At 43.9% G+C, this 17,345-nt stretch overlaps 1 protein-coding gene across 6 annotated transcripts in view; it reads left to right on the top strand.

Moving 5' to 3' along the window:
* Positions 1 to 17,345, top strand: part of TIMM44 (translocase of inner mitochondrial membrane 44) — a 443,715-nt gene that overhangs the window by 63,807 nt on the left and 362,563 nt on the right. For all 6 annotated transcript variants that reach the window (XM_056572218.1, XM_056572200.1, XM_056572226.1 and 3 more), the window contains exon 5: positions 1,031 to 1,180. In XM_056572218.1, coding sequence (XP_056428193.1) covers positions 1,031 to 1,180 — 150 coding nt within the window. The remainder of the gene's footprint in view (positions 1 to 1,030; positions 1,181 to 17,345) is intronic.

Here is a 17,345-nt window from a genome sequence, read left to right as displayed (position 1 = left end):
TGCCACTGCCCCCTCTATACACTGTGAGCGCCGGTGTGAGGTGCAGACTTGCATCGGCTCCTGCACCTCACACCGGTATTAAAGAAAAATAAGGGAGAAGTCTGTCTGTCCCTGCTTGCCTGATACAGGGCTAAATCTATAAAAAATTCACCTGCCCGGCGCCCAAAACTACTTGTCCCGGGTGTCGGGCGATAGGATTTCCACATCCCTGCATTTAATAAAGGCATATGAGTATAGATATAGCGATCAATATATCAGAATATTATAGACCCAACAGTATCATTTTTGTTTTGATGGGGCTTTTTAATCGCTTTTTGTAAAAAAAAAAAATTGTAGTATATGAAGTGACCTAAATACGCAATTCAGGGCTTTATCAGCTTTACTGAGCTACCGTTAAAATTATACCCAACGTATATAGGTTTGGTTTTTTATTATAAAAAGTTGCAATTATATATTTTTGCATGAAAATTTGTATGTTTTAAAATTGTCCTTTTATGACCACAATAACTTTTTTTTTTTTTTTGAGGGCTCATTTTTTACGCTGTCATCTGTAGTTTTTATCTGTACCATTCTTATTTTGATGGGACTTTATGATCACTTTTTATACATTTTTTAGGCTATGCAAAGTGACCAAAAATATGCAACTTTGGTTGTTTTTTTCACTATTTTTTAGACCCCCTAGGGGAATATTTATGAAAACCTGTCCAGAGGAAAAGTTGCCGATAGCAACTAATCAGATCTCTTCTTTTTTTTATTTTTGAAAAGGCCTCTGAAAAATGAAAGAAGCAATCTGATTGGTTGCTATGAGCAACTCAGCAACTTTTCCTCTGGACAGGTTTTCATAAATCTCCCCCATATGGTCTTATAGGCTGTATATGATGACATTAACCAGTATAGTCTGTATCTTTTTTCACAATGCAGTAAAAGTTGTAGGCCCTCAATAGATAATTTCTATAACTCTTCAAATAAATCTGCCAATCTGCCATTATTTTTGTTTTCTATTTTTTCTTAAGCCATCTTCTTTTTGCAGAGCATTGATGAAGTTGGCAAAAGTGATCTTGGCCGCAAAATTCGTGAAGGAGTTGAAGAGGCTGCAAAAACTGCCAAACACTCAGCTGAGTCAGTAAGCAGAGGAGGGGAGAAGCTTGGTAAAACAACTGCTTTCAAGGTCATCTCTCAGGTAATATTACTGTTAGAACTACTTTGGCATATATTATTTATATTATGTCTTTAGTATAAAGATATTCTTAAGTTATATAAAACCTATATGTTGGCTCCAAAAGATCTCTAAAAAATGGTGTATACCGTGGTTGACCACAATTTTGTCTCCGGTTTAAAAACCGTACTGCAACCGCATACGTTTTTTTTTTTAACATGGACGTCAATGGGAAACGCACATGTATACGGTTCCATACGGGAAAAACGTATATGTTTTTACTTTGCACATGCGCATTTGAATCCTAAAGTCCCCACCCATGACCCCTCCCATTAAAAATGGACAAAATTTTCAAAAACGTATGTTTTTTTTTTCTATAAAAACGGACGGAACAGTATGCACTTTTAAAAACAGTATACTGTTTACAAACGCATACGGTTTACTTTTTCCCATACTGTTCCATCCGTTTTTTTTCCCATACGGTTTTTGATAGAAAACGTATGCGGGAACCGTAGTTGAAAAACGTAATGTGAACCCAGCTTAAGTCGTGTAGGGAACATTGTGGGGTTAATGTTCAATCAGGGACCAAGGGATAGAAGGTAGCGGATTCCACCATTTCTTTAGTTGGGAGACCAGTGTGGCTGTGTAATATCCCTTGATATTAGGGACACCTAAACCTCTTGCTGGACGAGTTTTCATCATTATTGAGGCCTTCAGTCTAGGTTTTTTACCAGCCCATATAAATCTAGAAACTTATCTTTTGGGTTTTAGTGAAAAAGGGCTTAGGGAGGGGTATAGGAAGGCGTATAAAAGTTTGGGGAGCAGGAACATCTTTTCAGTAGCAACTCTACCAGACCAAGAAATTTCAGAGCCGGATAGATTATTGGTCATGTTGATCACTTATTAATGGTTCGTAGTTGTGTTTGTAAATATCCTTAGTTGGCTAGGTAAGATGCGTTCCTAAATAATCTATAGTGGAGGAGCACCAATCAAAGGAAAATTGGGATCGGAGGGCAGCTATAGTCATCTGGGGCATGTTGACGGGTAACGCTTGCGTTTTCGAATTTATTAAAGGGGTACTCCGGTGAAAAACTTTTTTTTTTTTTTTAATCAACTGGTGCCAGAAAATAAACAGATTTGTAAATTACTTCTATTAAAAAATCTTAATCCTTCCTGTACATATTAACTGCTGAATACTACAGTGGAAATTGTTTTCAGTTTGAAACACAGAGCTGTCTGCTGACATCATGAGCACAGTGCTCTCTGCTGACATCTCTGTCCATTTTAGGAAATGCCAGCGTAAAAGGAAATCCCCTTAGCAAACATATGCTGTTCTGTTCAGTAATTTATAAATCTGTTTAACCTTCTGGCACCAGTTGATAAAAAAAAAAAAAGAAAAAGTTTTTCACTGGAGTACCCCTTTAAGGAGATAGTAAGATAATTCACCGTACTCTAAGATATCGTCCATGACTGCACACAGAGAGATCTGAGGGTGCCTCAAAGAGAGAATGACATCATCGGCATATAGTGAAATAGTGTGGGTACTGGAGCCAATGGGGCTTGGGCAAGGAGTTCAATAGAAAGGATGTAGATGAGAGGGGATGGGGGGCAGCCCTGTCTAGTGCCGTTGGATATGGTGAATTCATCAGATTGAGCCCCGTTCGATAGGACCCGGGCTGAGGGGTTGGAGTATAAGGAAGTGATTGCGGACAAGATGTTGCCCACAAAACCCATTTTGCGTAAAACTGGAAAAAGTGAACGACCATTTAAGGCGATTAAAGGCCTTTTCTGCGTCTAGTGCAAGAAAAACGGCTGGGCATGACTGGGACCTTACCTGATGAAGGACATGATACAGACGTCTTGTATTGTCTGAAGTCTGATGCCCGATATGAAACCGGCTTGGTTCTGTGGAATTAAACTAGGGAGACATAAGGAGAGTCGGTTGGCCAGAAGTTTAGCAAATATTTTCAAGTTCTGATTTAAAAGTGAGATGGGTCTGTAGTTTTGTGGTAGCTCTGTGGCTTTCCCTGGCTTGGGTATTGTTGTGATTATAGATTGTAAGTTCTCTTTAGGGAGGTTACCAGACGTAGTGGCTGCAGTGCAGAACATAGCTAGATAGGGGGACAAAATTTCATGATACAGCTTGTAATAGGAATTAGTGAAGCCGTCAGGGTCTGGTGCTTTGTCCGAGGGCAGAGAACGTATCACCTTCTGATCTTCTGAGGAGGAGATAGGGGCATTCAGATTTTCTAGTTGGGAGGGGGAGAGGGATGGGAGATGAAGTCTATTTAGATATATTTGGATAGCTGCGGCCGTATTTGGGTGTTCAGAGACAGAGGAGTGAAGATTAGAGATTGGCATAGAATGCTTGAAAGCCATCGGCTATAGATTTTGGAGTGAAAAGCGGGGTGTTAGTAGTGGGGTGAGTAAGAAGGGGTATCCTGGATTTAGCATATTGGGATTTGAGGCAGTTGGCGAGTAGTTTACCTGCTTTATTGGCTTGTGAATAAAATTTGGCCTTCGTTTTTCTGAACGATTTCTCATATGAGGAAAGTAACATGCAACGAAGATCCCGCCTAAGGGCAAGTAGCTGAGAGGTCGTATCCGTTAAGGGGGTATGTTTGTTAAGAAGCTCCAATATTTGTATGCGCGTCAGAAGAGAGGAGATCTCTATGTCACGGTGCTTTTTTAAATGTGAGCTATATTTAATACATATGCCGCGTATAACTGCCTTATGGCAATTCCACAGTGTTATACAAGATGGTGCGGTGGGGGCATTCCTGAGAAAGTATTCCTTGAGGTCAGTTAAGAGCTTTTGCAAGTATTCTCCGTGGGATAGAAGAAACCGGCTTATTCGCCAAGAATGTGATAGAGGAGAAGAAACTGTATCAGTAATAGTGAGCGTAATAGGTGCAGGATCTGTCCAGGAAATCATGCCTATGGAGGAGTTGCTGACTGATTGTAAGATGTTTCTGTCCACAAGGAACATGTCTAACCTAGAATATGAGTGTAGTCTTTTTCTGTATAATGTTGCAGTCGCCATATATCATAGAGTTCCGCTTTCCACGCCCAGGAGGACAATGAAAGGGAAGGGACGTGAGAAGTGGAAGTGGCGTCTACGATAGGATCCATAACTGAATTATAATCCCCACATAAAACCAGGGGGCCCCAGGATTTCCGGAGGACATGTTTAAGTAGGGAATCGAGGAATCTGAGTTGTCCCTTAAGGGCGTAGAGGGAAACTAACGTCAGCTTTACAGAGTTGATACAATATTGCAATAGTGCAATACAATATTATATATCTACCTTGGGAGTCAGGTTCAACATGGTCTAGCAGAAAAGATATCAAATTTCTAATACCAATAAATACTCCCCGAGCCTTAGAGGTGAAATGCGAGTGAAATACCTGTTGGAAAGCAGGGTTTTTAAGTCTGTGTGCTTCTTTGGCTAGGAGATGAGTCTCCTGGGCGCACACTACATCAATTTTAAGAGTAAGAACTTCCCTCCAAAAGTGCAATCTTTTTTGAGGTACATTGAGACCGTTAACATTCAAGCTAGTGATATTTATAACCATATTGTAGGAATATGGGTAAACGATAAGAATGCATGGTGGAAAATAAATTGGGGAGGGGACTCGCCTCCCAGCCAGCACGCGCCCCTGTGACAGTATAAGGCATCACTACATTTCGGTCAGACAGAAAGACCAAGAACCGTAAATAAACCATCTTGGGGGCGTGGCCACGCACGGCATGTGAGCGGACGTGTCATACGGAGAAACGCATTTGCTGGCTGAGACTAAAGTCACACGTTCCACCCCACGTTTTCATCGCATTCCCGCGGTGTGAGTGTTCTCATACATAATAGTATTATATTTACCAGTATATCTAGTCTTATTGACCCTGAAGGAAGGTTTATTTGTTTATGTGGCTCTTTTAATCGTGTCTTGCTAGTTCTGGTTGCGGTATATATACTTCCCCCCCTACTCGGGCGATGTCTTACGTAGGCTGGTCACCTTCTTGTCCTCCCTGCCTGATACAACAATCTTGGTGGTTGGGGACTTCAATAATTTGATGCATCATGTTACATAGTTACATAGTTAGTATGGTTGAAAAAAGACATACGTCCATCAATTCCAACCAGGGAATTGAAGGGAAGGGTGTAAGGGGATAAGGGGAAGGGATGTAGTTTTATAATTCTGCATAAGCTTTAATGTTATTTTGTTCCAGGAATGTATCTAACCCTGTTTTAAAGCTGTTAATTGTTCCTGCTGGGACCAGTTCCTGAGGTAGACTGTTCCATAAATTCACAGTTCTTATGGTAAAGAAGGGTGTCGCCCCTTTAGACTAAACCTTTTCTTCTCCAGATGGAGGGAGTGCCCCCTCGTCCTTTGGGGGGGGGGGGGGGGGTTTAACCTGGAACAGTTTTTTGTATGGGCCATTTATATACTTATACGTTTATCATATCCCCCCTTTAACATCTCTTCTCAAGACTAAACAATTGTAACTCCTTTAACCCCTTAAGGACACATGACGTTCTCATACGTCTCCATTTCCGAGTCCTTAAGGACACATGACGTATGAGAACGTCATGTGTTTTACCGGCCCCCCGCAACCATCTGGAGTGGAGCCGGTCCCCGATGCCTGCTGAAATCGTTCAGCAGGCATCGGGGCATATCGCCCAGGGGGGTCATTATGACCCCCCATGTCGGCGATGGCCGCAGATCGCTGGACAATTCAGTCCAGCGATCTGCGGCGGATTCCAGGTCAATCGGGTCTCCAGTGACCCGGTGACCCGGAATTATTGGCCGAACAGCCAGAGCCAGCAGGGGTGAGGTGGCACTGGTGCCACCTCACGATCGCCCTGATTCGTCGGCCGGATTACCGGCCAACCAATCAGGGCGCCTGCTGCGGGTGTCACTCCCGCAACCCGCTCCGCCCCTCTTCCGGAGGACGTGAGCGGGTGCGGGACGTGCACCCCCGGGTGCTGGGGACCCCGATCCCCGGCGCCCCTGTTGGGATCGGGGCCCCAGGAGCAGCGGCGGCGGCGGAGACGACGAGGGACTGACCTGTGCGGCGAGGATCGTTGGAGGTGAGTGACAGCCTCCTGCTGTTGCTTAGCAACAGCTCCCAGCATGCAAAAAGGGCATGCTGGGAGCTGTAGTTATGCAACAGCAGGAGGCAGACCACCACAACTCCCAGCATGCCCTTATGGGCATGCTGGGACTTGTAGTTTTGCAACAGCTGGAGGCACATTCTTTCTATGGAAAAGTGTACCTTCAGCTGTTGTGTAACTACAACTCCCAGCTTGCACAATCAGCTAAAGTGCATGCTGGGAGTTGTAGTTTTGCAACAGCTGAAGGCACACTGAGTTAAGTAGCAAACCAGTGTGTCTCCAGCTGTTGCATAACTACAATCCCCAGCATCCCCAGTCAAAGTAGTATGCCTCCAGCTGTTGCATAACTACAACACCCAGCATGCCCTTCCGCTGTCCGTACATGCTGGGGGTTGTAGCTTTTTGCAACAGCTGAAGGCACACTGGTTGCAAAACACTGAGTGTGTTACCAAACTCGGTGTTTCACAACCAGTGTGCCTCCAGCTGTTGCAAAACTACAACTCCCAGCATGCACTGATAGACCGTACATGCTGGGAGTTGTAGTTTTGCAACAGCTGAATGTTCCCCCCCCCCCAATGTGAACGTACAGGGTACACTCACATGGGCGGAGGATTACAGTAAGTATCCGGCTGCAAGTTTGAGGTGCGGCAAAATTTCTGCCGCAGCTCAAACTGCCAGCGTGAAACTACTGTGAACCCCCCGCCCGTGTGACTGTACCCTAAAAACACTACACTACACTAACACACAATAAAATAAAAAGTAAAAAACACTACATATACACATACCCCTACACAGCCCCCCTCCCCAATAAAAATGAAAAACGTCTGGTACGCCACTGTTTCCAAAACGGAGCCTCCAGCGGTTGCAAAACTACAACTCCCAGCATGCACTGATAGACCGTACATGCTGGGAGTTGTAGTTTTGCAACAGCTGGATGTTCCCCCCCCCCCCAATGTGAACGTACAGGGTACACTCACATGGGCGGAGGATTACAGTAAGTATCCGGCTGCAAGTTTGAGCTGCGTCAAATTTTCTGCCGTAGCTCAAACTGCCAGCGAGAAACTACTGTGAACCCCCGCCCGTGCGACTGTACCCTAAAAACACAACACTACACTCACACAATAAAATAAAAAGTAAAAAACACTACATATACACATACCCCTATACAACCCCCCTCCCCAATAAAAATGAAAAACGTCTGGTACGCCACTGTTTCCAAAACGGAGCCTCCAGCTGTTGCAAAACAACTACTCCCAGTATTGCCAGATAGCCGTTGACTGTCCAGGCATGCTGGGAGTTTTACAACAGCTGGAGGCACCCTGTTTGGGAATCACTGGCGTAGAATACCCCTATGTCCACCCCTATGCAAGTCCCTAATTTAGGCCTCAAATGCGCATGGCGCTCTCACTTTGGAGCCCTGTCGTATTTCAAGGCAACAGTTTAGGGCCACATATGGGGTATCGCCGTACTCGGGAGAAATTGGGCTTCAAATTTTGGGGGGTATTTTCTGCTATTACCCTTTTTAAAATTGTAAAAATTTTGGGAAACCAAGCATTTTAGGTAAAAAAAAAAAATATTTTTTTTACATATGCAAAAGTCATGAAACACCTGTAGGGCATTAAGGTTCACGTTACCCCTTGTTACGTTCCCCGAGGGGTCTAGTTTCCAAAATGGTATGCCATGTGTTTTTTTTTTTTGCTGTTCTGGCACCATAGGGGCTTCCTAAATGCGGCATGCCCCCAGAGCAAAATTTGCTTTCAAAAAGCCAAATGTGACTCCTTCTCTTCTGAGACCTGTAGTGCACCAGCAGAGCACTTTTCACCCCCATGCGAGGTGTTTTCTGTATCGGGAGAAATTGGGCTTCAGATTTTGGGGGGTATTTTCTGCTATTACCCTTTTTAAAAATGTAAAATTTTTGGGAAACCAAGCATTTTAGGTAAAAAAAATATATATTTTTTTACATATGCAAAAGTCGTGAATCACCTGTAGGGTATTAAGGTTCACTTTACCCCTTGTTACGTTCCCTGAGGGGTCTAGTTTCCAAAATGGTATGCCATGTGTTTTTTTTTTGCTGTCCTGGCACCATAGGGGCTTCCTAAATGCGGCATGCCCCCCAAAAACCATTTGTCACTCCTTCCCTTCTGAGCCCTCTACTGCGCCCGCCGAACAATTAACATAGACATATGAGGTATGTGCTTACTCGAGAGAAATTGGGTTTCAAATACAAGTAAACATTTTCTCCTTTTTATCCCTTGCAAAAATTCAAAAATTGGGTCTACAAGAACATGCGAGTGTAAAAAAATGAAGATTTAGAATTTTCTCCTTCACTTTGCTGCTATTCCTGTTAAACACCTAAAGGGTTAATACACTTACTGAATGTTTTTTTGAATACTTTAGGGGGTGTAGTTTTTATAATGGGGTCTTTTATGGGGTATTTCTAATATGAAGACCCTTCAAATCCACTTCAAAACTGAACTGGTCCCTGAAAAATAGTGAGTTTGAAAATTTTGTGAAAAATTTCAAAATTGATGCTGAACTTTGAAGCCCTCTGGTGTCTTCCAAAAGTAAAAACTCATAAATTTTATGATGCAAACATAAAGTAGACATATTGTATATGTGAACCCAAAAAAAATATATTTTGAATATCCATTTTCCTTACAAGCAGAGAGCTTCAAAGTTAGAAAAATGCTAAATTTTCATTTTTTTCATAAAATTTTGCGATTTTTCACCAAGAAAGGATGCAAGTTACCATAAAATTTTACCACTAAGTTAAAGTAGAATATGTCACGAAAAAACAATCTCGGAATCAGAATGATAACTAAAAGCATTCCAGAGTTATTAATGTTTAAAGTGACAGTGGTCAGAATTGCAAAAAACGCTCCGGTCCTTAAGGTATAAAATGGCCTGGTCCTTAAGGGGTTAATCACTCCTCATAGCTAAGATGTTCCATGCCCCATGTTAGTTTAGTTGCACATCTCTGCACCCTTTCCAGCTCCACAGTGTCCCTTTTATGGACAGGCGACCAAAACTGAAAAGCATATTCCAGGTGAGGCCGTACCAATGCTTTATAAAGGAGGAGTATTATGTCCCTGTCCCTTGAGTCTATGACTCTTTTTATACATGACAATATTCTGCCGGCCTTGGAAGCAGCAGCCTGACATTGCATGCTTTTCTGAAGTCTGTGATCCACAAGTACACCCAGATCCTTCTCTACCAGTGACTCTGCCAGTTTAATCCCCCCTAAGACATACGACGCATGCATGTTATTAGTACCCAGATGCATAACTTTATATTTATCCACATTAAACCTCATTTGCCAAGTGGATGCCCAGACACTTATTCTATCCAAGTCATCTTGTAACTTATGCACATCCTCTATAGACTGTACTGTGCTACAAAGCTTGGTGTCATCTGCAAAGATAGAAACAGAGCTATTAATGCCATCCTCTATTATTTATCATTGATAAATAAATTAAACAACAGCGGGCCCAGTACAGAACCTTAACTTAACTGTCAGACGTCTATGAGGGACAGTATCAAATGCTTTAGCAAAATCCAGAAACACTATATCCACAGCCATTCCTCTGTCAAGGCTTCTACTCACCTCTTCATAAAAGCAAATTAGATTGGTTTGACAACTTCTGTCCTTAGTAAACCCATGCTGGCTATCACTTATAATACTATTATCCCCTATGTATTCCTGTATGTTAATACGTTAAACTTACCGGTCTATAATTGCCTGGCGAAGATCTAGAGCCCTTCTTGAAGATTGGCACCACATTCGCCTTGCGCCAGTCCCTTGGCACAATACCAGACAGAAGAGAATCTCTAAATATCATGAACAAGGGTACAGATATTACTGAATGTACCTCTCTAAGAACTCTTGGGTGTAGTCCATCCAGTCCTGGAGATTTGCTTACATTTACTTTACTTAACTTACCTTGTACCATCTCTACATTAAGCCAGTTCATAGTTACATAGTTAGTACGGTCGAAAAAAGACATATGTCCATCAAGTTCAACCAGGGAATTAAAGGGTAAGGGTGTAGCGCGATATTGGGGAAGGGATGGGATTTTATATTTCTTCATAAGCATTAATGTTATTTTGTTCCAGGAATGTATCTAATCCTGTTTTAAAGCTGTAAATTTTTCCTGCTGTGAACAGTTCCTGAGGTAGACTGTTCCATAAGTTCACAGTTCTCATGGTAAAGAAGGCGTGTTGCCCCTTGAGACTAAACTTTTTCTTTTCCAAACGGAGGGAGTGCCCCCTTGTCCTTTGGGGGGGTTTAACCTGGAACAGTTTTTCTCCATATTTTTTGTATGGGCCATTAATATAATTATATACGTTTATCATATCCCCCCTTAAACGTCTCTTCTTAAGACTAAACAATTGTAACTCCTTTAAACGCTCCTCATAGCTAAGATGTTCCATGCCCCATATTAGTTTAGTCGCGCGTCTCTGCACCCTTTCCAGCTCCACAGTGTCCCTTTTATGTACAGGCGACCAAAACTGAACAGCATATTCCAGGTGAGGCCGTACCAATGCTTTATAAAGGGGGAGTATTATGTCCCTGTCCCTTGAGTCCATGCCTCTTTTGATACATGACAATATCCTGCCGGCTTTGGAAGCAGCAGCCTGACATTGCATGCTATTCTGTAGTCTGTGATCCACAAGTACATCCAGATCCTTCTCTACCAGTGACTCTGCCAGTTTAATCCCCCCTAAGACATACGATGCATGCATGTTCTTATTACCCAGATGCATAACTTTACATTTATCCACATTGAACCTCCTTTGCCAAGTGCATGCCCAGACACTTAGTCTATCCAAGTCATCTTGTAACTTATGCACATCCTCTATAGACTGTACTGTGCTACAAAGCTTGGTGTCATCTGCAACGATAAAAACAGAGTTGTTAATTCCATCTTCTATATCATTGATAAATAAATTAAACAATAGCGGTCCCAGTACAGAACCTTGGGGTACACCACTAATTACCGGAGACCAGAGTACGAATCATTGACCACCACTCTCTGGGTACGATCCATGAGCCAGTGTTCAATCCAGTTACAAACTAAAATTTCCAAACCAAAAGACCTTAACTTACCTGTCAGACGTCTATGAGGGACAGTATCAAACGCTTTAGCAAAATCCAGAAACACTATATCCACAGCCATTCCTCTGTCAAGGCTTCTACTCACCTCTTCATAAAAGCAAATTAGATTGGTTTGACAACTTCTATCCTTAGTAAACCCATGCTGGTTATCACTTATAATACAATTATTCCCTATGTATTCCTGTATGTAATCCCTTATAAGTCCTTCAAATAATTTACCCACAATGCACGTTAAACTTACCGGTCTATAGTTTCATGGGGAAGACCTAGAGCCCTTTTTGAAGATTGGCACCACATTCGCCTTGCGCCAATCCCTTGGCACAATACCAGACACCAGTGAATCTCTAAATATCATGAACAGGGGTACAGATATTACTGAACTTACCTCTCTAAGAACTCTTGGGTGTAGTCCATCCGGCCCTGGAGATTTGCTTACATTTACTTTACTTAACTTACCTTGTACCATCTCTACATTAAGCCAGTTCAGTACATTACATGATGTGTTACCAGCACTGACCTGTCCAATGTCAGCTCCTTCTTCCTTAGTATATACAGAACTAAAGAACCCATTCAGTAGCTCCGCCTTCTTTTGATCGGCCGTGACAACCACCCCATTATCATTATTAAGGGTTCCTACATGCTCTGTCCTTGTTTTTTTTGCATTTATATATCTAAAAAAATATTTAGGAATAGTTTTGCTTTCTTTGGCCACCTGTCTCTCGTTTTGAATTTTTGCTGTTTTTATTACATTTTTACAGATTTTATTAAGCTCTTTGTACTGTTTAAATGTGATAGCTGACCCATCAGATTTGAATTTTTTGAAGGCTATTTTTTTGTTGTTTATTGTTCTTTTAACATCATTTGTCAGTCATGTAGGATTTAGTTTTAATCGTTTATATTTGTTCCCCTTTGGTATATATTTAGCTGTATAGTTATTTAGAGTTGATTTAAAGATGTCCCATTTATCTTCTGTATCAGTATTTGAGAACACCTCCCCCCAGTCTATGTCCTGTAGTGCAGCCCTCAGCCCAGGGAAGTTTGCCTTTTTAAAGTTATATGTTTTTGCCTTCCCCACCTGTCTTTGTTTTCTACATTTTAAGTCAAAAGTAACTATATTGTGGTCGCTATTACCAAGGTTTTCCCGCACAGTTACATTACCAACCAGCTCTGCGTTGTTGGAAATGATCAGAACCAACAAGGCATCACTTCACTTCACTCCACAAACTGGCCCATAAAATTATCCTGCAATAAATTTAGGAATTGTCGCCCCTTTGTAGTTTTAGCCAACCCCGGACCCCAATCTATATCTGGATAGTTAAAATCTCCCATTATTACCACTGTACCTGCCCGGGCGGCCCTCTCTATTTGTTTATGAAGCCGACCTTCTATCTCTTCAGTGATATTAGGGGGTCTGTAGTTTACACCAAGTATTATTTTTTCAGTATTTCCCTCCTTTTGTAATTCTACCCACAGTGATTCCACCTCCTCAGAATCATCACACACTATGGCATCGTTCACACTGACTTTCATACCACTTCTAACATACAGACAGACTCCACCACCTTTTCTGTTCATTCTATCTTTGTGAAACAATGTAAACCCCTGCAGATTGACAGCCCAGTCATGCGAGGAGTCCAGCCATGTCTCAGTGACCCCAACTATATCAATATGTTCCTCCAGTATCAAGGCCTCAAGCTCCCCAATTTTATTTGCTAGGCTTCTGGCATTTGTGAACATACACTTTACATTTCCACCCTTTATGTTATTGGGGTTAATGGGATTCAAGGGTGTAAGTTTTATTTTCCTATGAAGCCTATTCCTATTAATTATTCTAACCCCTCCCTCCGCTCCACCCCCAGGTACATTTATAATTCCCACCTCTCTATCTACACTATCTTCCCCCTCTTTTCTGTAGGTTCCCTCCCCCCAAGTCCCTAGTTTAAACACTCCTCCACCCTTCTAGCCATCTTCTCCCCAAGCACAGCTGCACCCTCCCCATTGAGGTGCGGCCCGTCCCTACGGTAGAGCCGGTAACCGACAGTGAAGTCAGCCCAGTTCTCCATGAACCCAAACCCCTCCTTCCTACACCAGCTTCTGAGCCACTTGTTTACCTCCCTGATCTCCCGCTGCCTCTCTGGTGCGACTTGTGGTACTGGTAGTATTTCAGAAAATACTACCTTGGAGGTCCTTGCCTTAAGCTTGCGGCCTAAGTCCCTGAAATCATTTTTAAGGACACTCCACCTACCTCTTACTTTGTCATTGGTGCCAGTATGTACCATGACTGCTGGGTCCTCTCCAGCCCCGCCCAGCAACCTGTCAACCCGATCCGCGATGTGCCGAACTCGTGCGCCAGGCAGACAACACACTGTTCGGTGATCCCGGTCTTTGTGACAGATTGCCCTGTCTGTCCCCCTAATAATTGAGTCCCCCACCACTAGTACCTGTCTGGCCTGCCCTGTACTCCTCCCTCTCTCCTTTCTGGAGCAGACACCCCCCTGGCGGTCTGAGGCGGTATCCTGCTGCAGTTCTGCTAGCTCTGTAATGGCATCCCCCTCATCTGCCAAGCGGGCAAACTTGTTGGGGTGTGCCAGTTCAGGACTAGCCTCCCTGACACTTTTTCCCCTACCCCGCTTTCTAACTGTAACCCAGCTAACTGCCTGACTGTCCTGCAACTCCGTCCCACTGTCCTCCCCCACCTCTATTCCCGAGAGTGCCTGCTCAGTGAGCAGGAGACTCCTCTCCATGTTGTTAATGCTTCTCATTGTTGCCAGTCACCCCTCTAGATGCAGGATCTGGGCTTCCAAACGGACAACTAGCACACATCTCGCACAACAATATGCACCCTCAAACTGTTGTTCAAGGATTGCATACATTGAACAGGATATACATTGGACTGCATATTCCAACATGGAGGCCATCTAGTTATGGGGATTTCACAAATGTATAGGCAAAAACAGACTTACACTTAAAATTTTTTGTAGACCTTGTGGGTTCAGAAATTAACACTCACAGCGATCTCAACCTCCTGCTTTCAAACTCCTGTTTTTGAAACTCCTCTTTCACGCCCCCTCTTACACAGCAACACTGAGAAGAGCAAGCTCTCAATAAGAGTCCCAAGCTAAGATTTATACACCTGTGCCCAATCTACTCCTCCTCCCCCTAGAGGTGGAACAGTTCAGTACATTACATGATGTGTTACCAGCACTGACCTGTCCAATGTCAGCTCCTTCTTCCATAGTATATACAGAACTAAAGAACCCATTCAGTAGCTCCGCCTTCTCTTGATCGCCCGTGACAACCTCCCCATTATCATTACTACATGCTCTGTCCTTGTTTTTTTTTTTTTTGTATTTATATATCTAAAAAAAAATTAGGATTAGTTTTGCTTTCTTTGGCCACCTGTCTCTCATTTTGAATTTTTGCTGTTTTTATTACATTTTTACAGATTTTATTAAGCTCCTTGTACTGTTTAACCTCTTAAGGACCCAGGGCGTATGGATACGCCCTCACACCCTGGGCCTTAAGGACCCAGGGCGTATCCATACGCCCTGGCATTTTCCTGTCCCTGCCGCGCGCCGGGCAGAGATCGGAACCGGATGCCTGCTGAAATGATTCTGCAGGCATCCAGGGCAACCACGAGGGCGGCCATGTAGGCCCCCCTTGTCGGAGATCGCCGCAAATCGCAAGGGAAATCGCCATTGCGATCTGCGGCGATACCGGGCTGATCGGGTCTCTGGGACCCGACCGCCCGGTAATTTTGCATGATCCCGGCTGTCAAAGACAGCCAGGACCATGCTAAAGTATAGGAGCGAGGTGGCAAGCCTCCTATCCGACCAATCGCAGGGGGGGGCGGTTACTTCCTCCCGCCCTGCCCGGCCCCTGGAAGTCCGGAGAGGACGGGAGGAAGACCTGAGGATGGACGGGGGACGGGGGAGTGCTGGGGCCCAGACCCCGGTACTTACCTTGTCCCTGAAGACCCGGATCTCGGCGATGAAGACGGCGGCGGTGGCGACAGGTGAGTGGATCTTCAGCCGCGGTCGGGCCCTTTACAGCAATGCACGTCGCCGTAAAGCGACATGCATTGCTGTAATGGGACCCTGTATACTACAACTCCCAGCATGCCCAGACAGACCTTGGCATCTGGGCATGCTGGGAGTTGCAGTTTTGCAACATCTGGAGGTCCACAGTTTGGAGACCACTGTGCCCTTCCAGATGTTGCAAAACTACACATCCTCAGCATGCCCTTACTGTCCAGGCATGCTGGGAGTTGTAGTTCTGTAACATCTGGCCCTTCAGATGTTGCAGAACTACAACTCCCAGCATGCCTGGACAGTAAGGGCATACTGGGAGTTGTAGTTTTGCAACATCTGGAAGGGCCCAGATTGGGGACCACTGTATTAGTGGTCTGCAAACTGTAGTCCTCCAGGTGTATCAAAACTACAACTCCAAGCATGCTGGGAGTTGTAGTTCGGCAACATCTGGCTCTAAAGATGTTGCCGAACTACTACTTAGGGAGTTTGGGAGTAGTGGTTTTGCAACAACTGGAGGCACACTGGTTGGGAAACATTGTCTGTTTCTTAACTCAGTGTTTCCCAACCCGTGTGCCTCCAGCTGTTGCAAAACTATAAATACCAGCATGCACAGGGGCTTACAATGAATATCAGGCTGCAAGTTTGCGATGCAGCAAATTTTGCGCGGCAACTCAAACTCGCAGCGGGAAACTTGCTGTAACCCCCCGCCCATGTGACTGTACCCTAAAAACACTACACTACACTACACTAACACAAAATAAAATAAAAAGTAAAAAACACTACATATACACATACCCCTACACAGCCACTGTTTCCAAAACGGAGCCTCCAGCTGTTGCAAAACAACTACTCCCAGTATTGCCAGATAGCCACTGACTGTCTAGGCATGCTGGGAGTTTTGCAACAGCTGGAGGCACCCTGTTTGGGAATCACTGGCGTAGAATACCCCTATGTCCACCCCTATGCAAATCCCTAATTCAGGCCTCAAATGCACATGGTGCTCTCACTTTGGAGCCCTGTCGTATTTCAAGGCAACAGTTTAGGGGCACATATGGGGTATCGCCGTACTCGGGAGAAATTGCCTAACAAATTTTGGGGGGCTTTTTCGCCTTTCACCCCTTATGAAAAGGTGAAGTTGGGGTCTACACCAGCATGTTAGTGTAAAAAAATTTATTTTTTACACTAACATGCTGGTGTTGCCCTATAATTTTCATTTTGACAAGAGGTAAAAGGGAAAAAAAGCCCCCCAAAATTTGTAATGCAATTTCTCCCGACTACGGAGATACCCCATATGTGGGCGCAAAGTGCTCTGGGGGCGCACCACAAGGCCCAGAAGGGAGAGTGCACCATGTACATATAAGGTGATTTGCACAGGGGTGGCTGATTGTTACAGCGGTTTTGACAAACGCAAAAAAAAAAAAAAAACTACGGAAACTACATCCCTCACGGAATGTAATGAGGCGTGCAGTGAGCATTTACACCCCACTGGTGTCTGACAGATCTTTGGAACAGCGGGCTGTGCAATTTAAAAATTTCGTACAGTCCACTGTTCCAAAGATCTGACAGACACCAGTGGGGGTAAATGCTCACTGTACCCCTTGCTATGTTCCCCAAGGGATCTAGTTTCCAAAATGGTATGCCATGTGGGGGTTATTTTTCTGTCCTGGCACCATAGGGGCTTCCTAAATGCGACATGCCCCCCGAGCAAAATTTGCTCTCAAAAAGCCAAATATGACTCATTGTAGTTCGCCCGTAGTGTACTTCAGGTCAACTTATGGGGTACCTCCATACTCAGAAGAGATGGGGTTTCAAATTTTGGGGGTATTTTTTGCTATTAACCCTTGCAAAAATGTGAAATTTGGGGGGAAACACACATTTTAGTGAAATTTTTTTTTATGTATGCAAAAGTCGTGAAACCCCTGTGGGGTAT

Source organism: Hyla sarda, chromosome 1 (genome assembly GCF_029499605.1).
Source record: "Hyla sarda isolate aHylSar1 chromosome 1, aHylSar1.hap1, whole genome shotgun sequence".
NCBI classification, from domain to species: domain Eukaryota; kingdom Metazoa; phylum Chordata; class Amphibia; order Anura; family Hylidae; genus Hyla; species Hyla sarda.
Note: the sequence above shows the minus strand (reverse complement) of the source record. Positions and strands in the feature narration are given on the sequence as shown.